Genomic DNA, 26107 nt, shown 5'->3' with positions numbered 1-26107 from the left:
GGAATATTCAGCAAGTTTGGCAGCGTCTGTAGATAGAGAGTTAGGTGGGTGAGTTTTAACATTGTGGGGAAAATGGGTGTAGGTGCGGATGGTGGGTCGGAGACTCGAGGGGGCGAAGGTCGGCAATAATGCCAACGCATCTCCTTCCCACTGACTTTCACTTTAAACTCACAGGAAGTGCTACCCACGAAAGGGGGTGTACAGGTTGAGGCTTCCTTGATCTGTTTTGAGAACCTAATGCTTCCTCACCGGAATGGCAAGTGTTGTAGGATGTGCCACATCTTGATTCTATCATTGAAAAGGGGTATGCATATCAGAGTATTTGCTTAAAATCTAGTTTATTTCTGCTATTTACAGTATGTACATTGTCGGTGTAATAAATTGAGGGTGACTCGATGAGGCTCCAGAACAAAAGAGCTTTATTGCCAATGCAACAAATAAAAGTATATACAACTAGGGTCTGACAGAATAACTATGCGACTGTAGACCAATCCTCCTCCCTGGCTCCAACTGCTGATCCTTCCCAACTCAGGAAATGCACCCTTGCACTCAATTGGCTCAGGTTTCCACCTCGAAATTCCATAAGGTCTGGTCGAACCATGTGGCCTTCAGGGAACACTCCCTGAAAGGGGTCATGCTACCACACTCCTTCCCCCCTAACTCCTGAAGTCAGCTAAGGAGAAAACAAAAAAATATATTAGTATAAGAAACAACTTATGGAAAACAATTAGGGGAACCTCCATGACAACCCCTTGGCAGCTGCTGTATTCTTCATTATTGCAACAAGTCCGTGTTCTACTTCTACATCTACGACTGGGATCCCCACTCCCAATCCAGGCAGGTATATATATGTACTGTTGTAGTCACTTGTTGATCCCTTGAATCAGGCACTACTCTCTTCTTCAGGTGATCCACATGTTTCTTGATGTGACATCCTTACATCTCTATAAGAGACCGGTCCTGTCCTTTCCACAATCTCACCAGCCACTCATGTCAGTTCTGCTGCAACCTTTTTGACCATGACTAAACCCTCATCTTGGAAGACTCTGTTGCTCTTCCTTGGGTTGTGATTTTCTTTCTGAGAGGCTTGCCTGGCCTCCATCCTCTCTGTCAAATTTGGAAATATCGGGTGGAATTTTATAGCCATGAACGGGGAACAGCCATGTTGGCCTTGCTGGTGGAACAGGGGAGGCCGTGGGCAGTGCCAGACTGGCCGTGCCACCCTGGCACTTGGGCAATGCCAGCCTGGAACCTGGGCAATGCCCACTGAGCACCTGGGCAATGACCACCGGGTAGTGCCAGGGGCGGGGCCAATGTGGGGACAGGCCGGGGGAGGGGCAATGGGGGTGGGCCAATGGGGGGAGGGGGGCTGCTGCCACTGTGCAGACAATCAGTGGGGGAGGGAGGAGGGCCACTCTTGTACGTAATGCAGTGAGAGATCACATCGCATACACAATAGCACCTTCTAGCAGTCAGCAGCCAGCTTCCCAGCATGAATAGATTCTGTCCAGTCCCCCTACTGGTGAGAATCATGGTTTGCCTCATTTTTCTTTTCCAAGTGTTGTAATATTTTATTTCTTCTCTTGCTGAAAAAAGAGGTCTGAAACTTTCTTGTTTTCATGCTTGTTCAGCACTTAGAATTTTTTTGGTAAGATCGCCCCCTGGGTATCTGGAGCATCAGACAATGTTAAACTGCTGATTAATCTGTAAGTCTGTGGGCCACAAGCGTGGGCAGAATAACCTTCCACTTTTCATCAGTTGTTATCTCATTCGTTGCAAAAAGGTGACATAGCGTTTCAATATACTGGTCCCGTTTTCTACTTTGAAATTTCCTGATCAAATGCATTTTAACACCTGTACTTTGCTTTTTCTTATCTTCAATGCTCCAGTCTCTTCCCCTTCTAGCTGTACTCTATGATCCCCAAGGAACTAGGAATGTTTTTCCTCGTTGCCAGTGTAATAAATCAAGTGCAACTCGATCAGGGTTCAGAACAAAAAGGCCTTATTGCTAATGCATTGATAAACTATAGATACAAGTAGGGTCTGACAGAATAACCATGTAACTGTACACTATCCCCTCCCTCGCTCCAACTGCCAATCCTTCCTAACCCAGGAGATATGTCCTTGCACTCGATTGGCTCAGCTTCCCACCTCAACACTCCATAGGGTCCGGTACAACTATGTAGCCCTCAGGGAACGGTCCTTTAAAGGGCCCACGCTACCACAGTAGGTTACAGGGAAGGCACACTCTCCCTCAGGACACCTTTCTGCTGCCTACAGTAGCTAACACATGGCTGCCTGATGTCAGTGCTAAATCATCATGTACCTCATAGGTTAGCATATCCACCTTGTTAACCCATATACTACAACAAAGTGCAATTGCCAGGCTGTTGCAATGGGTTCCATTGTTGCAGCTCTGCAGCCACTGTCCACCTACCATCACTATTTAAACCACCCTTTCCCCACCATTGGCCATGAGGTCAATTCTGGGGTACAGTTGCAGCTGAAGTCCTGTATGGCTGCACTTATATAACTAATGCTACCCAATTTAACACTGATACAAACCGTTCTCTGTTTTTAAAAGTTACTCAAGCAATTGGGATTGTCTGTAAAGTGATTGTATATCAAGCATCATCTAAAAGCATAAGTTATTCTCATTATTAGTTCCCTGCAGAAGGACCCAGGAATTTTAGACTCTAAATTAGTTGCTTTTGTACAGTGCTTCCCCTATGTTAAAAACCCACAGTACATCGATCGTTGGACTGAAATCAAAGTACAATGCATTTATTTGTAATTTTTCCCATGACTTCCTGTAGTGCCTGATCTCTCGACAATTAATACGAATTGATTGCTATTTATTTAGTGTGTTTAATGTCATAAAACAGCATAAGGAACTTCATAGAGGTCGATCAAACAAAAGTTGACACTGAGAAACATAACAAAATATCAGCACAAGTGACAAAATGCTTGGTCAAAGAGGTAGGTTTTAAGGAGTACCATAAAGAAGGATAGTGAGGTAGAGAAGCAAGAGGTTTAAGCAGGAAAATCCTGAGTTTAGAGCCTGAGCAGCAGGGGCGGCACGGTAGCACAGTGGTTAGCACTGCTGCTTCACAGCTCCAGGTTCCCGGGTTCGATTCCCGGCTCGGGTCACTGTTCTGTGTGGAGTTTGCACATTCTCCTCGTGTCTGCGTGGGTTTCCTCCAGGTGCTCCGGTTTCCTCCCACAGTCCAAAGATGTGCGGATTAGGTTGATTGGCCAGGTTAAAAATTGTCCCTTAGAGTCCTGGGATGCGTAGGTTAGAGGGATTAGCGGGTAAAATATGTGGGGGGAGGGCCTGGGTGGGATTGTGGTCGGTGCAGACTCGATGGGCCGAATGGCCTCCTTCTGCACTGTAGGGCTTCTAATTAATGACCATCAATCGTGAAGTGATTAAAACCGAGAATCAACAATAAGAGGCCAGAATTGGAGGAGGGCAAAGAGGGCGGCACGGTAGCACAGTGGTTAGCACTGCTGCTTCACAGCTCCAGGGTCCCGGGTTCGATTCCCGGCTCGGGTCACTGTCTGTGTGGAGTTTGCACATTCTCCTCGTGTCTGCGTGGGTTTCCTCCGGGTGCTCCGGTTTCCTCCCACAGTCCAAAGATGTGCGGGTTAGGTTGATTGGCCAGGTTAAAAATTGCCCCTTAGAGTCCTGGGATGTGTAGGTTAGAGGGATTAGCGGGTAAAATATGTGAGAGTGGGGCCTGGGTGGGATTGTGGTCGGTGCGGGCTCGATGGGCCGAGTGGCCTCCTTCTGCACTGTAGGGTTTCTATGATTCTATGAGGGGCGGCACGGTGGCACAGTGGTTAGCACTGCTGCCTCACAGCGCCAGGGACCCGGGTTCGATTCCCAGCTTGGGTCATTTTCTGTGCAGAGTCTGCACATCATCTCCGTGGGTTTTCTCCAGATGCTCCGTTTTCCTCCCACAGTCCAAAAGACACGCTGGTTAGGCGCATTGGCCATGCTAAATTCTCCCTCAGTGTACCCGAACTGGTGCTAGAGTGAGGCGACGTGGGGATTTTCACAGTAACTTCATTGTGATGTTAATGTAAGCCTACTTGTGATACTAATAAATAAACTTTTAAACTTTAAACACAACTTTGAAAAGCTATAGTGCAGAGATTACAGAGAGAGGGATTTATTATTGTCCCATGTATACAGTGAAAAGTATCATTTCTTGTGCATTATACAGACAAAACATACTGTACATAGAGAAGGAAAGGAGAGGGTGCAGAATGTAGTGTTACAGTCATAGCTAGGGTCTAGAGAAAGATCAACTTAATATAAGGTAGGTCCATTCAAAAGTCTGATGGCAGCAGGGAAGAAGCTGTTCTTGAGTCAGTTGGTATGTGGCCTCAGACTTTTGTATCTTTTTCTCGATGGAAGAAGATGTAAGAGAGTATGTCCGGGGTGCGTGGTGTCCCTGATTATGTTGGCTGCTTTTCTAAAGCAGCAGGAAGTGTAGACAGAGTCAATGGATGGAAGGCTGGTTTGCGTGATGGACTTTGTTAATGATCCTTTGTAGTTTCTTGCTGTCTTGGACAGAGCAGGAGCCATACCAAGCTGTGATACAACCAGAAAGAATGCTTTCTATGGTGCATCTGTAATGTTTGGTGAGAGTCATAGCGGACATGCCAAATTTCCTTAGCCGCCTGAGAAAGTAGAGGCATTGTGGAGGGATCAGGACAGGTAGTTGGTGATCTAGACACCTATAAACCTGAAGCTCACAACAGTTTCCACTTCATCATAGTTGATGTAGACAGGGGCATGTCCTCCACTACACTTCCTGAAATCGATGACTATCTCTTTTGTTTGACTGTCTGATGCGCTATCAATAAGGCGAAAGACTACCGATATGCCAATATAAGTGTAGGCTTTTATTCACAACAGAATCAGGAGCAGATCCCAACATATAACCAACCTGGACTGAACAAGGGGGAGGAGACAGCCACCTTTATACTAGGTGCCGAGGGGAGGAACCAAACTGGAAGGGGATGTGTCCAGGTATGACAAGCACACACAACAGTGGTCCATATAGGACAAAGACACAACTGAGGTCCACCACACTGTCATCGAGGGGGAGATTATTGTCGTCGCACCAGTTCACCAGAGTCTCTTCCCTTTACTCTGCCTCATCATTATTTGAGATCTGACCCACTACGGTGGTGTCGTCAGTAAATTTGAAAATGGAGGTGGAGGGGAAATTGGCCACACAGTCACAGGTGTATAAAGTGAGGCCATGGGAAAAATTTGTAAACAAGAATGAGGATTTTAAAATTGAGTTGTTGTTGGATCTTTGAAATTCAAATGATAATTCTGGAGCACTGTTTGGATACTGCTGAAACTTCATTTCTTTACTTGAAAGAGCGCAATCTGCCCACTCATCTTGAACGGTGGTAGTTTTCAGTTCCTAATTATATCTTTCTTCCCTCCCAACTCTCATCACTATCTTTATTCACTTTATGTTGCTGCAATGCAACTTAAAGCACTCTGTATGTTTGCTGAGCCATGGGTTGTAGCTTGTGAAACGCTTCTTCATGAAGACAGCAACCCCTCATACCTTGGGGTGGTGGGGGGCTGGTAGTGGGGTAGAAGGCGGGTGGAGGGGAAATTCACCATGTTGAGTAACATTAACCAAATTACAGTGAATGCGGACACCCATTGAAATGTAAAATAAAATCAGGCAGTGTATGAAACAGGTTTGCTGTCACTCATTTTTTTCTTCAGCCCAAAGATGATTTCCTTTTGCTTAGTTTAGCAAATCATTGCAGCTATCAGTTCCATCTGTTTTACAAGGTTTTGGGTTAATTACATATCTCTTACATGCTACGTGTTAACTTGCTGATAAATGATCTTGGTTTCAAGCAACCCAAAGGATATGGCCATTCTACAGCAATAGGCTGTTAATCGATCAGATAACAATGTACAATCCAATAGATGATTGATGATTAAATATGACAGAACTGCTTACTTTTTTGTTGCCACGTAACCATAATTAATTAGATGCTGAGGGTTTACTGCTGAGGCTTTATGAAGAAATCAGCAAAAGTAAATTGATGATTCAGTTTTGAAACTTTGGATAGGGCGTTCAGTTCTGCAGAATTAAGCTATACTTTTTGCTCAATTGCAAATAATTTAAAATTCACTTACCTTCATCAAATGGCAAAACCAGATTAAAAAATTGGGAGCTGTTGCTTTGAAAATATTGTGGTGTACATTGGCCCCTGTTTGGACTTGAGGTAGCTGGCCAAATTGGTGTTCATTAGAATTGAAACAATGGGCTGTGACAGAACCATAGAATCATAGAATCCCTACAATGCAGAAGGAGGCTATTCAGCCCATCGGGCCTGCACCGACTCTCCAACAGAGCATCTTACCCATGTCCACCCCCGCCCTATCCCCACAACCCCACGCATTTACCTTTTACCCCGTTAATCTCCCTAACCTACACATCTTGGGACACTAAGGGGCAATTTAGTATGGCCAATCCACCTAATCTGTACATCCACCTAACCTGAGTATGGGAGGGAACCAGAGCATTTGGTGGAAACCCACGTAGACACAGGGAGAATGTGCAAACTCCACGATAGCCTTGGGGTAGATGACTGGCTCTAGGCCATCTCAAAATATTGAGAGTCCGCTGGTTCAAAGTTATAGGAGATAGACCTATTTGGGTGGGGGTAGTAGTTTGGGTGGGACAGGAGGAGAGTGGTGGATGGTGGTGGGGGTGTGGTGTGACTGGGATTGCTGCCAGAAGTCTGGAGGGGATTGGGGGGGTTGTGGCAGGAAGCCAAAGTTACTTCATAATAATTAGAAAGAATCGATCTTTGGGATCTTTCTCTGATGAGCTGCCAGCTGATGCTGGTTAGACAGTGTGTGACACATGCTTCAGCTGGGTCCAATACTGGTAAGGAGTCTTCTACATATGTCACATTAATCTGACTTGCATTTTAAATGGGAGCACTATCTGACTCAGTGATAAAACAAGCACTTTGGTAATTTATTAACCGTCATTTTTGGGGCATGATGATGTGTTTTTATCTGGCAGGAGGCTTGACAATTCACTTCCATGCCCTTATTTAAAAATACAGATTAAATTATTCCATAATACTGGTTTAACAATCTCTCTCTGGACTGATACATTCTGATTGTAAAGATTAAGGTTATGAACTCTGCTTATCATCAATTTACATAACATGTACCATTAAATCTAAGCAAATAGCATGAAAAATAATCATCGGTTTAACTATTAGGGTTGTTTATAATTTCAGACATTTCACCACATTTTTGTGGTATGAGAAATGACTGAATAAAACTTTGGAGGCGCTAACAATGGGAAATCACAAACATCTTACATCAATATGTCTGTGATATCATACATAGAAACTCTTCTCCCAAGTTGCTTGCAACTGTACTTTCAAACCACTAATTGCCTTTGGTATCCCATTTGTCAGAATATTTCTGCAACTAACAACCTGTTCAGCCATTCCCCCACTTTCTCCCTTCATTCCACTGTCAGCAGTAAAGTCCACTGTGGGATCCTTTGTTTTCAGATATTTCTGCCTATGTAACTAATTATGCTAAGCTTTAAAGCTAATTTGGCCATATTTTAAAACTTGGCTGGGAATTCTGGGATGAGCTTAGAAATTGACTGCGTTCTTTGAAAATAAAATGTTCGCAGAAATGACTTTTCCATAAGCAGAACAAAGTTTTTCATAAACAGAAGCTTTCACGGCCACACAATTGCCAATTGTTTATGGCAGGGACACTGTCAGTACCAGCAATTTCAATAACACAGATAAGAATTCATATATTGTAGTAGCAGTTATCTGTTTAGTTGGTTCGGCCCTGTGTAAGGTTTGATTTCAAGTCTGTGTCAGGACTAGCTTTTGCTGGTCCCTTTCTCTCTCTCTCGCTCTCCAGTGATCCCTCCTTCATTTCTGCAGTTTAATTTTAAGTTTTACTCAATAAAGAAAATCATCTTGAAATCATACCAAGTGCTGTCTACATCTATTCTAAGGAATGAATGGACCCTACAAGGACAAGGGCAGCAGATGCATGGATACATCGCCACCTGCAAGTTTCCCTACAAAACACACACCATCCTGACTTGGAACCACATCACCATTCCTTCACTGTGGCTGTGTCAAAATCATGGGGGTCCCTTGCTTACACCAGTATGAGTGTACCCTACAACACGTGGACTTTAATGATTCAAGAAGACTCACTACCACCGTATCAAGGGCAATTAGAGATGGGCAATAAATGCTGGCCTAGCCAGTGACACCCACATCCAGTGAATAGATAAAGAAAACAATGTGAGAAGTTGAGTTAAGTGGGAGCTGTTTTTTGATTGTAATGAGTGTCCTAAGAATGGAAAAATGCCTGTGTACATTGTAATATGAAGGTACTGGAAGCCATCTTGATGTAAGTGTTAGTAGGCACACAGCAAACACACAGAAGTACTGCTTCTTCATTTATCTTATTTTCACACTTAAGCTTTTTAACTTTATTGCTATTTTTCAATGGCAAATGTATGTTTTTCAGCTGAGTTCTCTGAAAAAAAATCAGCAATTTAAATACATTTCCAGCAGGCTAATAATAAAAAAACATTAATGGGCTGTGGATATTATTGGCAAGGCCAGCATTTATTGTCCATCCCTAATTGCCTTTGAGAAGCTGGTGGTTACTTCCTGAGCTCCTGTAGTCCGTGTGATTCAGGTAAACCCACAGTGCTGTTCGGAAGGGAGTTCCAGGGTTTTTTACCCAACAATGGTAACGAAGGCGATTCTCCAGCCCTGTTAGCCCCAGACATAAATCCTGCTGGTGAATTTGGCAAGAGGCCTGAAACGGTGTTTGCGCCATGCATTAAAGGGTATCTGGAGCACGATTTTCCCAGCTAACTGCGCTGCTCGAGTAGCACAGTGGGCCAGGAAATGTCAGTGGGGGCCTATAGTGGGAGCCACGTCCAGCCAATTACAACTTTCCCAGGCCATTTAAAAAAATATAATCAGCCTCACACCGGAGATCAGCGCGAGGCTGATTACAATATGGAAATGACATTTCCATCTCATTAGTGAGCCCGGGACGATATAGTTTCCACCCCTCCTGCTGGGGGAGGTTCCCACCAGTGGAGATTGAAGTTGGGCCCCATCAACAGGGACCAAGCGTGATCTCCTTGCTGGTGGGGACAAGGCCATTGAGGCCCTCCCCAGGAGGTTGGGGGCAGGGAGTGCCCCTTGGGCAGTGCTGACTGGTATTTCCAGCCTGGCACCCTGGCACTGCCCACTGGGCATCCTGACACTGCCCTGCACTCACCGGACAGCGCAAATGGGGCAGGGCCTTAGTGCTGGGGCCTACTGGGGGTGGGCTGATTGGTGGTGGGGGGAAACTGATGTGCACTTTGCATTAGGAATCAGTTGGGGAGGGAGAGAGGGGGTGATCAGGGCTGGCCATGAGGAGGGGAGAGTCAAGTCTATTCATTGTGGTGGGGTATTGAGCCAGCTGACACCCCCCATTGTGGGGTGGGTGTCAGTGCAGCCCAGGGGTGTGGGGCTTAGGGAGCCTGGTGATCAGGAGTGGGGGAGAGGGGAAGGAAGACATTGGGAGACTGGTGATCAGCCGCCTGGTGATTGAGGGGGGGGTCAGTGAGATCCGCCAATCTCCCTACTGACATATCCGTGCATGCACAGTGGCCTACTCTGCGAGTTGTTGCTAGCTTCTCCGGCAGGATTAGGCCCCCCCACCACTTACTGGCATGGACCCCTGGCGGACCCTGTAAAGCTCAGGGTTCCAGAAATTCAACAAACTAAGTATGCCCAAAAAATGGGTGGAAAAATCTCCCATTTTCCCGTCCATTGGGCACTTAGTTTTTTTTTGGTAAAATCGCCCCCCGACATTCATGACCTATTCCACTTTGCATGATCAGGAACTCAGAAAGCGCGAGAACCTGAACCAAACACAGTGGCCTCCTGGTATGATCCCATCCATCCCCCACCCATCATCGTCCCGCAAGCAAGGAGTCACCCAGGCACCAATCACGATATATCCCTAAAAGTGGGACCAGGCACCATGTACGGCGAGGGACAGCAAGGAGGTAAATACCATTCTCCACTTACCTCCAGGATGCCCAAGAGTAAAGCATCCACTGCCAGGATACAGAAGGGGGGAGGGGGGGGGTCTTTCAAGGGAGCCAGGTGTAGTGGGGGCTCAGGTTGAGCTGGAGGTGGTCAGGTCGGGAGTCTCCCCTGGGATGGTGCTCACATGGCTAGTCTTTTGTCTGCTGCTCTTAAAAGCTTTGAATTATTTCTCAACATGTCAATTTCAACGATGTGTGAAATTGCTCTGGCTAGTCTGCTCTTTATCGTAAAAGCTTTGAAATGTCTCTCAGCATGTCAATTTCAAAGAGCTGTCAGTTTGCAGGGGCTAGTCTTTTCTCTGTTGTTTTTAAATGCTTTGAAGTGCTTTGTTCACATTCCATTTCATGATCCATTAACTTAAAAAGGGCGCTCCATTGGCTGAGGAGCTGATCTTGCTGTTGTCTTTAGATTCTACACATCTCATTCATAGAGTCATAGAGGTTTACAGCATGGAAACAGGCCCTTCGGCCCAACTTGTCCATGCCGCCCTTTTTCTTTAAAACCCCTAAGCTAATCCCAATTGCCCGCATTTGGCCCATATCCCTCTATACCCATCGTACCCATGTAACTAACTAAATGCTTTTCAAAAGATGAAATTGTACCCGCCTCTACTACTACCTCTGGCAGCTTGTTCCAGACACTCACCACCCTCTGTGTGAAAAAATTGCCCCTCTGGACACTTTTGTATCTCTCCCCTCTCCCCTTAAACCTATGTCCTCTAGTTTTAGACTCCCCTACCTTTGGGAAAAGATATTGACTATCTACCTTGTCTATGCCCCTCATTATTTTATAGACCTCTATAAGGTCACCCCTCAGCCTCCTACGCTCCAGAGAAAAAAGTCCCAGTCTATTCAGCCTCTCCTTATAACTCAATCCATCAAGTCCTGGTAGCATCCTAGTAAATCTTTTCTGCACTCTTTCTAGTTTAAAAATATCCTTTCTATAATAGGGTGACCAGAATTGCACACAGTATTCCAAGTGTGGCCTTACCAATGTCTTGTACAACTTCAACAAAACATCCCAACTCCTGTATTCAATGTTCTGATGGATGAAACCAAGCATGCCGAATGCCTTCTTCACCACTCTGTCCACCTGTGACTCCACTTTCAAGGAGCTATGAATATGTACCCCCAGATCTCTTTGTTCTGTATCTCTCCCCAACACCCTACCATTAACTGAGTAAGTCCTGCCCTGGTTCAATCTACCAAAATGCATCATCTCGCATTTGTCTAAATTAAACTCCATCTGCCATTCGTCAGCCCACTGGCCCAATTGATCAAGATCCCATTGCAATTGGAGATAACTTTCTTCACTGTCCACCATGCCACCAATCTTGGTGTCATCTGCAAATTTACTAACCATGTCCCCTATATTCTCATCCAAATCATTAATATAAATGACAAATAACAGTGGACCCAGCACTGATCCCTGAGGCACACCGCTGGTCGCAGGCTTCCAGTTTGAAAAACAACTCTCTACAACCACCCTCTGGCTTCTGTCAAGAAGCCAATTTTGTATCCATTTAGACATCTCACCCTGGATCCCATGAAACTTAACTTTATGCAACAACCTACCATGCGGTACCTTGTCAAAGGCCTTGCTAAAGTCCATGTAGACAAAATCAACTGCACTGCCCTCATCTACCTTCTTGGTTACCCCTTCAAAAAACTCAATCAAATTTGTGAGACATGATTTTCCACTCACAAAGCCATGCTGTCAGTCCCTAATCAGTCCTTGCATCTCTAAATGCCTGTAGATCCTGTCTCTCAAAATACCTTCCAACAATTTACCCACCACAGATGTGAGGCTCACTGGCCTGTAGTTCCCAGGCTTTTCCCTACAGCCCTTTTTAAACAAAGGCACAACATTTGCCACGCTCCAATCTTCAGGCACCTCCCCCGTGACTATCGATGATTCAAATATCTCGACTAGGGAACCCGCAATTTCCTCCCTAGCCTCCCACAACGTCCTGGGATATACTTCATCAGGTCCCGGGGATTTATCTACCTTGATGCGCTTTAAGACTTCCAGCACCTCCTATGTACACTCCTCAAGACATCACTATTCATTTCCTCAAGTTCCCTAACATCCATGCTCTTCTCAACAGTAAGTACTGATGAGAAATATTCATTGAGGATCTCACCCATCTCTTGTGGGTCTACACATAGATGACCTTGTTGATCCTTAAGAGTCCCTACTCTCTCCCTTGTTACTCTTTTGCCCTTTATATATTTGTAGAAGCTCTTTGGATTCTCCTTTGCCTTATCTGCCAAAACAATTTTGTGTCCCTTTTTGTCCTCCTGATTTCTCTCTTAACTCTACTCCTACACCCCCTATAGTCTTCAAGGGATTCACTTGATCCCAGCTGCCTATGCATGTCATGTGCCTCCTTCTTCTTCTTGGCCAGGGCCTCAATATCCCGAGTCATCCAGGGTTCCCGACTTCTGCCAGCCTTGCCCTTCACTCTAAGAGGAATGTGTTTACCCTGAACCCTGGTTAACACACTTTTGAAAGCGTGCCACTAACCAGACGTCCCTTTGCCTTCCCACAGACTCCCCCAATTAACTTTTGAAAGTTCCTGCCTGATACCATCAAAATTGGCCTTGCCTCAATTTAGAAATGTAACTTTTGGGACAGACCTATCATTCTTCATAGCTATCTTAAAACTAATAGAATTATGGTCACTGGTCCCAAAGTGATCCCTCACTAACATTTCTGTCACCTGCCCTTCCTTATTTCCCAAGAGGAGGTCAGGTTTTGCCCCCTCTCTAGTCGGGCCATCCACATACTGAATGAGAAATTCCTCCTGAATACACTCAACAAATTTCTCTCCATCCAACCCTCTAATACTATGGCTGCCCCAGTCAATGTTGGGAAAATTAAAATCTCCGACTATTACCACCCTATTTTTCTTGGAGCTATCTGTAATCTCCTTACATATTTGCTCCTCAATTTCCCGCTGACTATTTGGGGGCCTGTACTACAACCCTATCAAAATGATTTCCCCCTTCTTATTTTTCAGTTCTACCCATATAGACTCAGTGGCTGAACCCTCGGATATATCACCTCTCAGTACGGCCGTGATGCTTTCCCTAATCAAAAGTGCAACTCCCCCTCCTCTATTACCTCCTGTTCTATCTTTCCTAAAGTATCTGTACCCTGGAACATTAAGCTGCCAGTCCTGTCTCTCCCTTAGCCATGTTTCAGTAATTGTTATAATATTCCAGTCCCACGTACCCATCCATGCCCTGAGTTCATCTGCCTTGCCCGTCAGGCCTCTTGCATTGAAATAAATGCAGTTTAATCTGGACTTCCCTTGCTCTCTGTCTTGCTTTTGCCTGACCTGTCTGGTACTAGGATTACTGACACTGCCTTTACTAATTAATGTGCTCTCTTTAACTTCTGTGCTGTCCTCAAACTTCTCTTCTGTCTCCCTACTGCTTTGGATTCACAGTGCAAATCACTCCAATCTCCAAACAAATCTGGTTAGATTGCGACTGGAATCCCACTGACCCACCTGACAGGAAACACGGTGCGATTTCTATCGGAAACCGTATTTAGAAATTTTTTGGGAGAATTGCTCCCGATATATTTCCAACTCAGGATGATATATGAATTAGGCAGGAACTTGGAGAAATTTCCAGCCTCTGGCTTGTACCCATAGTAATTATGCGGCTGATCCTGTAAAGATTCAATAATGATCAATAGTGATCTCCAGGTTGTTGATTGTTTGGGATTCGATAATACTAATACCATTGAATTTCAAGTGGAAGTGGTTAGAATATCTTTCGTTGGAGATGGCCATTGCCTGGCACTTCACCATTTCAAGTGCGGAGAGGATCGAATGGCTCTCCCTTTCCCCTCCCCTAGTTTGAACACAACAGTTTCTTTTATTGAAAAGGATAAACTTGTCAATTCAGTGAGTGCTTAACTATTTACATACAGTAATCATAAAATAGCCAATAGGACAGCTTTCCTTGAGTTTAACAAGGGAAGAAGTTAGCGTTATTATCCTTAAACCCATCTAAGTAACAAAATAAAATACTTTTGTTCACACACTTCCTCAAACACACACGCACAAATACAGATTGCAAAGTGGGGAAAGATAGCTTGGTCAAATGACAGTCCATAAAAATAGGAAAAAGAGTACGCAATCCGTAGTTTGATGACTCAGCTATCTTCAATCTGAATCCAATGGTCTTGATGCTTTTTATTTAAAGATGTAGGCAACTAAGTTGCTTGTTCTTTGGGGACAATAATTCTGGATTCTTTTAATAAATCTCTGTCTTCAGATGGTGTCCCTGGATGATTATAGTCAGCAAACAGGACTGAAAGCTTACCAGGTGGGTTTGAGAAAAAACAGGGCAGGACTTTGGCCTTCTTCTCTGTAAGCTGTTTGTCCTCAGTTCCGCTGAGAAAACATGTGCTTAAAGCACACAAAGAGATGCCTTGTCGTATGTTCTTCCTTCTCCAACTGCATTGGGTGGCACGATGGCACAGTGGTTAGCACTGCTGCCTCACAGCTCCGGCGACCCGGGTTTGATTCCTGGCTTGGGTCACTGTCAGTGCAGAGTCTGCACATTCTCCCCATGTCTGTGAGGGTATCCTCCGGGTGCTCCGGTTTCTGCCCACAGACCGAAATACGTGCTGGTTAGGTGCATTGGCCATGCTAAATTCTCAATCAGTGTGTCCAAACAGGCACCACAGTTTGGTGAATAGGGGATTTACACAGTAACTTCATTGAGGTGTTAATGTAAGCCTACTTGTGACACTAATAAATAAACTTTAAGGGGGATTAAAAAAATATATTGTGTGGGATTTTCCATACCCTTCGCTGCATGTTTTATGATAGCGGAGGTGGCTCAACATTGGCTGGCAGCAGGATCTGCCTGTTTTTCCGTTGCCAACGGGGTTCCCCATTCCTTTGACCCTCTGCTGCCAGGCAACCCACAGTGGAAGATCCTGCTGGTGGGTGCGGCTGGAAAATCCCATAGTCCATGTATTCCAAAGGTGACTTGATTACCTAATTTCTGGAAGCTAACTTAGCCAGTGTTGTCTTAATGGATTGTCTCCAACAGTTGAATACCTCAGAAGATTGTAATGGAAGCTTTGCTAATGAGACAAGAGATGCAAGTCATAGTTTGAAGATAAGGGGTAAACCTTTTAGGACTGAGGTGAGGAGAAATTTATTCACTCAGAGGGGGGTGAATGTGTGGAATTCACTACTACAGGAAGTAGTTACTGTGTTAGGGTGAATAAAGCTCTCCGTACTCCCACAGTCAGATAAACAGTTTGTAGTGCGACCGTTTACCTCGATGTCCATCATGGACCTGGCAAGTTGGTGAGGCCTGGATTGGTCCAGCGTAATTGAAGCCACCGTTGGATTTTGCGACGCGGCTGACGGCGTCCAAGATGGCGGCCCGCACGGTTCACACGCGGCTGATGGCGTCCAAGATGGAGGCCCGCACGGCTCACACGTGGCTGAAGGCGTCCAAGATGGCGGCCCACACGGCTCACACGTGGCTGATGGCGTCCAAGATGGCCCCCGTGGGTCGCATGCGGCGCTACTGGGCTTGGAGGTTGATTTCGCCCTGCATACCTTCACGTAATGGCCCTTCTTTTCACACCCAGAGCAGATCGCATCCTTCGCCGGGCAGCATTGTCGGGGGTGCTTCCCCAGGCCGCAGAAGTAGCACTTCGGGCCTCCGGAGACTGCCGCAGCGGTCGGGTCATTGGTGGAACGTGGCGTGGCGGAGGCCTGTGGTCCTCCCGAGTACAGAGGTGGCGGCGACCATGGTGTCCACGATGCACCCCTGTGGTCGGGGGTGTAGGCCTTGAGATTACGGAAGGCCACCTCTAACGAGTCGGCAAGCGCCACAGTCTTTTGTAGGTCCAGCCCACCCTGTTCCAGCCGTCGTTGTCGGATATAGTTTGACCTGATACCCATGACATAGGCATCTCTGATTAAGTCCTCGATGTTTTGGGCAGCTGTTACGGCCTTGCAGTTGCAGGCCCTGCCAAGTGCTCGCAATGCACGCAGGAATTGATCGCCCGATTCTCCTGGCTGTTGTCTGCGAGTAGCCAGAAGATGTCTGGTGTAGATTACATTAGACTGTTTGTTGTACTGGCCTTTTAAAAGTTAGATCGCATCCTTGTAAGTTTCAGCGTCTCTAATCATTGAGAATACTTGATCGCTTACCCGGGCGTGGAGCACATGTAGCTTGTCGGTTTCGGTCCGGACGACGGAGGCGGAGGCGGTGAGGAAAGTTTCGAAACAGCGCAGCCAGTGATCGAAGCTGTTAGAGGCTCCTACAGCTTGAGGATCCAATTCGAGTCTATCGGTTTTTAGTATCTGCTCCATCCCAAAACCTTTGCTAATAAAATTGATGCACTATCAATCAAGCAAAGACTAGTTTGTATGCAAGAACAAATAGGCTTTTATTAGCAAAAGACTTGGAGCACACCCATGCCGATGAACTGGTCCAGAGACTGAGGCAGGGGGTGGGGAGCAGTCACCTTTATACCTGGACCGGGGGGGGGGAGGAGTCCCGGGCAGGGCCGGCAGGGATGTGTCCAGGCATGTCACACACGCACAGGCAATAAGCTAATAGTGGTTTACCACAGTAGTTGAGGCCAAAACATTGTATGATTTCAAGAGCGGCAGACTATAAAAACAAGATTGTTAGTGCCCTTGCACATGGTGCCATTTTGCTCTGAGTGTTTGAGAGTAAAGGTAAGTGTGGGAGTTCAGGAAGGTCGAGGAGGGGGTACTGCTGTCTTTTTTTTTTCCCAGTAAGCAACTGGTAGGTGAGTCTCTCTTCTATCTTTCTGACTTTGGAAGAAAAGGACAGGTGGGGAAGCAGAAATTGTGGAAAGTAAAGATTAGTGATATAAGTAAAAATAAACTTAAGCAAGGGTCGGGGATTATTTGATTTATTTCCTTTTTAAAAAAATGACTGCTAAGGTTTTTCAGCTTAAAAGGGTTTAGTCATGGCAGGAGAGCTCGAAGCAGTGGTTTGCTCCTCTTGCTCCATGTCGGAGGTCAGGCACCTTTCCAGTGCCTGGCACCAGCATGTGTGCAGGAAGTGTGTCCAGCTGTAGCTCCTGGAAGCTTGTGTTTCAGAGCTGGAACAGCAGATGGGGACACTGTGGAGCACCCACGAATTTGAGATCATTGTGGATAGCACATTTAGAGAGGTGGTCACACCACAGCTGAAGGGACCTGAGGAAGGAAGGGAATGGGTGACCACCAGGCAGATAGTTCAGGAGTCCCCTGGGGTCTCGCTTGCAAATCAGTATTCCATTTTGGAGACTGATAAGGGCATTGGTTCCTCCAGGGAGTGCAGACAGAGCCAAGCTTCTGGCACTTCAAGCAGCCTGTCTGAACAGGAGGGGAAGAAGTGAGGAAGGGTAATAGAAATAGGGGACTCTAGTCAGCGGAACAGATAGGCGCTACTATGGCCATCAACATGACTCCAGGATAGTGTGTTGCCTCCTTGGTGCCAGGGTCCAGGATGTCACTGAGCGGCTGCATGCCATCCTAAAGGGGGAGGTTGATAAGCCAGAATCATAGTACATGTTGATAAGAGGGATGATGTCTTGTGTCAAGAGTTCAGGGAGCCAGGCAGTAGACTGAAAAGCAGGACCTCTCGTGTTGTAATCTCTGGATTACTCCCAGTGCCATGTGCTAGGGAACATAGAAATAGGAAAATAGTGCAGATGGATGTGTGGTTTAAGAGTTGGTGCAGGAAGGAGGGTTTTAGCTTTCTGGATCACTGGGACCATTTCTGAGGAAGGTGGGACCTGTACAAATGGTACGGTCTAAACCTGATCCAGAGTGGGACTAACATCTTTGCTGATTCTGTAATTTCCCAGGGGGGTGGGGGAGGGGGGGGGGGGGGGGGGGGGGAGAGGGGTGGGGGTGGGGGGGAGGTGGGGGAGGGTGTATGTGTGTGTGTGGGGGGGAGGGGGGGTGTGTGTGTGGAGTGGGGGGGTTATTGTGGGGGGGGGAAGGAAGACAAAATGTTAGCAGAATAAGGGCACAGAATCATACAGTAAAACAATCAAGTCAGAGGGAGTGTAGCTGTATTAAATCTCAAGGGAGTAAGGCAAGGCTGGATGGCCTCTATTTTAACGCCAGGAGTATTGCAGGTAAAACAGGTGAGTTAAGGGTGATGAATGACACGTGGAGTTGTGATCTGGTAGCCATCACAGAGACTTGATTGAGGGAGGGGCAGGATTCTATGATTCGATAAGGTGGTTCATGCCATTCACCAATATTTAATTAATCAGCTAGGTCATTTCAGAGGACAGTTACATTTTTTTCATGTAATATAACTATTCTAAATACAGCTTGTCATTTATGAAACAAAAGACTGCAGTCAGAAATTCAATGAAAAATGTACAAAGTTAACTACAAATATGGATAAAGAGAATTTATTGATTTCCATATACTTCAATATAATGAGCTTGTGATAGTTTTTGATACTTAAATACAGAAAATATTTATTTAATGATACTTCCAAGCAATTTGTAAACAAAAATAAAGTTTTCTGAGCAAATCCACATCATTCTGATGAACCTCTATAATAAAAATACATTGATTCCAACCGGCTTCAACAGGCCACATACTTAAGTGAGGCCCATGAATTAAAATGGCTGGGATCCCTGCTAAACTCTGCACAGTTCATTTCTCATCCAGCCCACCCAGGGTGACCAGACATCCTGATTTTGCTGAGACAGCCCCTGATTTCTTTAATCAACCCGGTGTCCCAACAATTTCCTAAAAATAGTTCAAATGTTCCGATTTTCAACCTTTTCTTTTGTGTCAAATCTAAACTGGTCCTGGGAGGAGAAAACCGGTATGAAATGTTGTCCTTCTTCCTTTAAATACCCTTAAATTGCATTGCATGCAGCGAACATGTATCCTGACCCCCGACCCCCTGAACCATTGACATCTCCAAGGAAGTAGACTATCTTTTTGCCACCAACAGCTCCAAAGCTAATGACGCTTCTTAATAATTCGACAGGATAGGGTTACCAAGTCTGGAAGGACATATTCCAGGAGATGCCATCACATGATCTCCCACCTTTGATTGTCCTGCCACCAGACTCCTGCCATTGGTCACCCAATTTATCAATCATCATAGAGTCCCACCTTCCCATGATTTTTAAATGTGTTCCGGTTTTGACTATTGAAAATATGGTCACTCTAATCCCACTTTCCCCAAAACTGGCCCGAGTTAAAATCAGGCCTTATATATTCTTCATTTTTATTACTACAGTTCAACATAAATGTAAAATAGATACTAATATATAATTTGTAATAATATATCAATTAGGTACAAAATTCAGTAATTTTCATCTTTTGTATAAAGTAACAGAAAAATAAATAAATAAATATTATTTGATTTGTGGTTGAATTGTGTTTTTTTTTGCATACCAAACATCTAAATCCTTTAGTCTGGCTGTCCAGAGTTTGTGAAGTATCATTCATGCCGCTTCACACACTGGACGAACCTCCTGAGGTTATGCAGAAACGTTTTCAGTTCAACTTCTTCAGCCTCATTTATTGCACAATTACTATCCTGCAATGGAAAAAATCATTTAGCCACATAATGAAAGCACTTCAAAGGGATAGATTTATTGAATGGTAGAGCAGACTTGAAGGGCCGAATGGCCCATTCCTGCTTCTAATTTGTACATTCGTACCAGACATTATGCTTTTCTTCACTTAGTGGGAAGAGAAAAGCAAGGTTTGTGTTTCAGGCTAAAGTGAACTCTTCAAAGTCAGTAAATCTGTAAGTAATGCTGTTGGTTGTTAATCAGTTAACCTGAGTTTGTCCACTGAAATAATCCCAAGTAAGCCAACCCAATGTTTCTAAACACACTGCACCCTAATGCACATACCCTTTAATCAATCTAGTAACAGGCAGGAGAATTGGAACAAAATTACCCTCTGCACATGCCTAGAGCCATTTACAATGTACCACCAGAGTGTTGCAAGTGTATGGCTGGATTCACAGCATTAAGAATAGAATCCTTTGCTTTGTTAAGATTGCAGCTGATGGTGGTGAGAGGGTGTGATTTCTAGTTTAGTGTATTTGCTATCTGATCTTCTGAAATCCAAACTAGAATAGAAGTAAATAATTGTGGTTATGCCAGTGCACGTCAATCTCTGTTACAAAAAATGTTTTCATTGGTATTCATTTGAGTAGCACTTGACAACTGCCAAGTGCATGCTCAGTTGAAATTGAAGGCCAAATACTTGTTTCTTTGCATGGTGGACAGTACACCTATTCTCTGGCAAATTAAAAGGAAGTATGGCTTTGGTGTTTCCCAGCGCACATATTTTAGGTTTTTGAAGTCAGGTCAAAGGTTAAAAAAAACCCAAGGCCAGTTCCAATGACTATGATTAGCATTTTCTTTCCACTCCGGAGCTTAGCTAAGCTAAACAATTGACTTGATATACTGTGCCTTTACCTTCGTATTGACATAAATTGGAATTTGTCCATAAAATTGACCAAATTAGACATTGGAAAATAATGTGAGGCCAACTCTAGAGGGCTATCGCATGGTGTTGTATGTAGGATTTGATGTAGTTGAAGATGAGTGCAACTTTAGCCTATATCAATGGTATCTTATTCCAATGATGTAACTCTTTACAAGTAAGACTCACCTGACTAAATGCTTTGGTTTGCAAGTAGAACCCAGTTATGTCGAGGTCCTGACAGGTGTTGCGTTCAAAGAAATTCTTCAGGGCTTTAGCAGATTTGCAGAATACTTCAGCTCTCCCGTGAGAACACTGGTGTTGACAATGGCAAAGAGATATTTAAATTACTTTGGTTAATTGATCCAGGAAAACAAAGAACTTGAGTATTGTTGACAAAAAGGACGTGGGGCTGAACCTTCATCGGCCAGCGGTGAGATCTTCCAGTCCTGCCACTGTCAACAGGATTTCCCGGTGTTTGCACGCTATATTGCCGGGGATCCTGTGACAGGGGTTCACCATTGGTGGGATTGGATGACTCCACCGGCCCATGCTGCCAAAGCTTTTCATTATGCACCTATCAAGAATACCAATAGTAGAGGGAATAACATTTTATACTGCTTGAGAAGAGACTGTGGATTGCCTGGTAAGTGGGCTCTGATTGGTAGAGGCATTGCCCTGGAGAATGCACCAGGGAACAGTTAACCTCCAAGCTTTTGTTCAAATTCAACCAGGCAGATTGAATCTGATTGGTCAAGGCCAAAGGAATGAACCAGGGAATGGCTGTTCACAAGCTTTTGTTTAGCTGAAAATAAATTAATTAAATTGTACTCCTCTATTATACAATGGAGTGGGATGATCCGATTAAATCCAGCAAATCTAATTTCAATTCAATTAGTGCCTTTTGCCTGCAGGCATTGATAACTCACTAAGTTACTGATTTGATGGACAAAAGCATTTCAATTTTGGCACAGCCCATCAATTTCAGTCAACATGAAACTGACCTTTCTGGACTCTTCTCAAAAGTTCCTTATTGCATGTGCATACACACGCACATGTCCACACTTGATGGGCCGAATGTCCTATGTTTGTTCCTGTCTCTTATGTCCACATTTCAATTTAATAGAAAGGCTAGGATAATTTTATATCGCAAAGTAATTGGATAAACAGATTTTCTTGTAAATCACCTAACATCCACATTAAAAAACTCTTGGCTCTGACCTAGGTCTTCCTACATACTTGTATTATGAATTTAAACATGTGTAGCAATGCTGATACCTGTTCAAGATAGTGGGCCTTGCCTTGCTTGTTATTTCGTGGCCTCAGTTGGACTGGAACAGAGGTGGAGCCAGAAAATAAATGGCTACCAAGTCCCGCAGGAAGAGGTCCAACCTCCATTTCCAGCTCTCCCATTTCCTTGAGGATGGGGAGCACAAAGGTCACCAAACAGGCCTGCTCCCATTAGGAGCATGGAGGCAAGGAAGAGTTTTAAAAGGTGAGTAAAAATGTTTTTTAAAGTTTAAAAGGCTTACCACATTATAGAAAAAAATTGCATCTTTAAAATTGCAATCAAGGGATGACCCAGAATATAGAACTTTGCCAGTTCTGGGGCTGTCATCCTTCTGGCATTGCTTGGCACCATGTGGGTATCAGAGGCATTATAATCTACCTGAGCACCAGGAAGGGAGTGGGTGCTGCATGCTCAGAAATTGAGGTCATTGGAGTGAGGAATAGCATCCTGCAGAGGATGGGACAGAGTGCCAAAGAGGAGGCTAGGCGGTGAGATGAGATGCATGAAGGAGAAGGAGATGTTGGCTGATCACTGTTTACAGGCACAGGTGAAGACAACCTATAGATGACTCTGGATCAATGGAGAAGGAGACTCTAACTCTGTAGTCAGGTAGTCACTGACATTCTGTTAACTTTAAGGAGGAGTTAGACAGATTTTTAATTGGTAATGGGTTGAAGGGTTATGGGGAGAAGGCAGGAAAATGAGGATGAGGAACATATCAGCCATGGTTGAATGGCAGAGCAGACTCAATGGGCCGAATGGCCTAATTCTGCTCCAATATCTTATGAAATTATGAACTTGTTCTTGCTGTTGTTAGTGCAGACATCTACAGCATCTCATAGGCCGCTGCACACCGATGCATCACCCCAGGGTGGCTGGTGCTCTCTTCCCCAATGCTGAACAACACATCAAAATCACAGCTGAAAGGAACTCCCTATTCTCCCTCATCAGTGCCATACCCTGGCAATCTCGGGACCCTGTAGTCCAATGGCAGGCTTTGGCACCCTCAGGACAAGCAGCAACTTGAGTGATGATTGCAATGGCTGTCTGGGACCTGTCTTCTTTCATGTCCTCCCTTCAGCTTTATCTCCATCCCAATTAAGGGTTCACTGCTGGGAAAACCTGAAGCTCAGTCAAGGGTTCCACCTGAGGAGTGTTCCTCACATTACTACAACGTCCTGTCTCCAATGGGAAATTCCAGCCCAAAGAGCACCAACTTTTTATTTAGGTACATGAAATAAACAAATAACCTTTCAGTAATTCAGCAGCAGCTACAAATGTTTACTGTTTCTCAACCCAGAGGAGGGAAGAGTGAAAACAAGAAGGATCACATGATGAATCTCATGACTCAGATACCACAAACCTGCAACCAACTTGCATCTAGAGTCACAGCATCATGCCCACCTGACCAAACATATTGCACTGCAGGAAATATCTTAATGATTCAAGGGAAGATACTGGAAAAGTTTATGGATATTCCTACTTGAGACATTTTCTGAAAACAACAGCAATCATAGACTATCATAGAAACCCTACAGTGCAGAAAGAGGCCATTTGGCCCATCAAGTCTGCACCGACCACAATCCCACCCAGGCCCCAGCCCCATATCCCTACATATTTTACCTGCTAATCCCTCTAACCTACGCATCTCAGGACTCTAAGGCGCAATTTTTAGCATGGCCAATCAACCTAACCCGCACACCTTTGGACTGTGGGAGGAAACCGGAGCACCCGGAGGAAATCCACGCAAACACGAGGAGAATGTGCAAACTCCACACAGACAATGTTTGGTTAAAGTATCTAACCTGTATAAAAGTAAAACACCTCGTTTGATGAAAAATGCTGACAATGACTTTTCCTTGCCGTTAGAAAGTGAAACTTCCAGTCGTCATCGTTTTTCAAAAATCTTACATGAGATGTGGGCATCACTGGCAAGGTCAGCATTTATTGCCCATCCCTAATTACCCTTGAACTGAATGGTTTGCTGGGCCATTTCAGATGGCAGTTAAGAGTCAACCACATTGCTGTGGGTCTGGAGTCACATGTCGTCCAGATCAGATAAGGACAACAGATTTCCTTCCTGAAAGGACATCAATGAGCCTGGTAGGTTTAAGGAACTGTTGACAGTTTCATGCTTTTAATTCTGGATTTTTAAATTGATTGACTTTAAATTTCACCAGCTGACTTGAACTCACGTCCCTAGATAATTAGCCTGGGCTTAAAAATTAATCATCCAGAGATATTACCAGTACACTACTATCCCTCCTCAACACTATGACTGGAGGTATAGATCTGGATCTGGATATTGCCATGGCGATTACCTTCAGGGAACATAAACTTTCCCCAGGAATAGCCCTGTCCCATTATAGTTTCCTGATCACAGCAGGAAAAGTAAGCCCTAAACAGTTCTACCAAAATCTTCTGTATTTTAGTCCCTCTACGTATAGGCAAGACCATCCAATCTTCCAACCAGTCTGAAAGACGCGCTGGTTAGGTGCATTGGCCATGCTAAATTCTCCCTCAGTGTACCTGAACAGGTGCCGGAGTGTGGCGACTGGGGGATTTTCACAGTAACTTCATTGCAGTGTTAACGTAAGCTTACTTGTAACTAATAAATAAACTTTAAATTAAACTCTAATGAAAAATTAAGCGGCTGTGATCTAAATGACAACTGAATTGAACTTTTACTGTAATACTACACCAAGAGCTATAGTTGATATTCATGTACAGCCACACATGTGTGAATGCTCCTGAACATGGAACTCAAAGTATAATAAAAAAATACAAAGAAAAACATTCAATTGTAGGAGTATGAATAACTATCATTAGAAACTGTTCTTACTTTAGACATGTTGAACTTTACTTCATGGATCATGATGTTACCACAAGGACTCTGAAAAAAAAAGTTAGATTAACTGTAGTAGATCTATATAAATCACACGTAGAGTATTTGGGCTGTCAATATCCTTTGACAGAACAGTCATGAGAAAATAAAAAAACTTTATTGCTACTGATATTATATATTCTATTGTAACCAAGATGAACAACAAACATTTACAAAATGAATTTAATTCCCATTAAAGCTTTCCTGCAGAGTTCTATAAAAAGGTTTGTTCAGTAAGCCCCAATTCAGTTATTCTGCACATACCTTATTTACTTTCTCTCTCTGTAGCGCGTTCATGATCTCTATCAAAGGTTCAGGTGGAATCCGGCATTCAACGCTGACTAAGATGAAGAGAAGAATCACAGTCTTCAGTACCTGAGACATGATCACGTTCAGAGCTAATCAGTCACAAAAGCAACAGATTGATTCAATGCTGGTTGTCTGTCTGAAGGTGGACTTTTTATAGCCAGTAGATTGATGGAGAGGAAATAATGGGGAGGTCACCAAAACGTCACATATTCCTTAACTATTGAGATAGCAAATTTGCAAGAATAGGTTAAACCCAAGAGGAAGGAAACCCTTTTTCTTCATTGAAATAGATAGCAAGGTGGGGTGAGAAGAGGTGAAGGAAGGGGAGGGAGATGCTACAATGAGATACCAAATGTCATCACAAATTCCTTGTGATTATCTTACCACAGAAATGCAAAATGAATATTGCAACCCATTTTTGTAATTGCTTAAAATCTTCTGCTAAGCTATTTCTATTGTAGAAATAGGAAGTAGCGTCATATTGGGGGAAATTTTACCAAGAAATGGCAGCATGTTGGTTCCGATGGGCAAAACAGATTTTTTCCCATTGACAATGCCAACGTGTTTTCGAGCTGAATCCTATGCCCCATTAGCGATAATTTTTATGCCCATCAGTTTCACACCACTCCAGCGGCATGTTCCCTCTGGTTTTCCCACTCCACAATGACTTAACTGCTGCAAGCACTGGGGGGCTCCATAAAAATTGCTCCCTATCATTTGTTCCACAATGACTGCAGAAGATGCCAGGCAAGAAGACAGCATTGTGCTTTTCAGAAGCGGCTCCTCATAAAGATGTTGGTTGGAGTGGAGTAGAGGTGGGACGCACTCTGCTCCCACTCCAGCCTTCCAGCAGGCTCACCAGCCCAGCCTGGGATGCAGTGGCAGCCCTGGTCAATGCAAGTGCACTCCAGAAGAGGACGGGCAGCAGTGTCAGAAGAAGATGAATGATCTTCTTCAC

General features: G+C 44.5%; 1 protein-coding gene across 1 annotated transcript; it reads right to left on the bottom strand.

The window, feature by feature from the left end:
- Window positions 1–19664: 19664 nt before the first annotated feature.
- On the bottom strand, window positions 19665–25274 carry LOC144505617 (uncharacterized). Its single transcript, XM_078231721.1, has 4 exons — window positions 25105–25274; window positions 24799–24849; window positions 20855–20980; window positions 19665–19763 (listed from the first exon to the last, which is right to left on the bottom strand). Exons 1-4 carry the CDS (start codon window positions 25222–25224, stop codon window positions 19665–19667), a joined length of 396 nt encoding a protein of 131 aa, XP_078087847.1. The 5' UTR covers window positions 25225–25274.
- Between the last annotated feature and the right edge of the window lie 833 nt (window positions 25275–26107).

Source organism: Mustelus asterias, chromosome 16 (genome assembly GCF_964213995.1).
Source record: "Mustelus asterias chromosome 16, sMusAst1.hap1.1, whole genome shotgun sequence".
In the NCBI taxonomy this organism is placed as follows: domain Eukaryota; kingdom Metazoa; phylum Chordata; class Chondrichthyes; order Carcharhiniformes; family Triakidae; genus Mustelus; species Mustelus asterias.
The sequence above is the reverse complement of the archived record's forward strand: the minus strand, read 5'-3'. Positions and strand labels throughout refer to the sequence as shown.

Excerpts from the sequence above, each read along its gene's own strand:
- LOC144505617 (XM_078231721.1), bottom strand. The coding sequence starts at position 25,224 with ATGTCTCAGGTACTGAAGACTGTGATTCTTCTCTTCATCTTAGTCAGC. Across the intron at positions 20,981-24,798 it reads TAAAGTTCAACATGTCTAAA|TGTTCTCACGGGAGAGCTGA; the intron begins GTAAGAACAGTT and ends TGTCAACACCAG. Across the intron at positions 19,764-20,854 it reads AAACCAAAGCATTTAGTCAG|GATAGTAATTGTGCAATAAA; the intron begins GTGAGTCTTACT and ends TTTCCATTGCAG.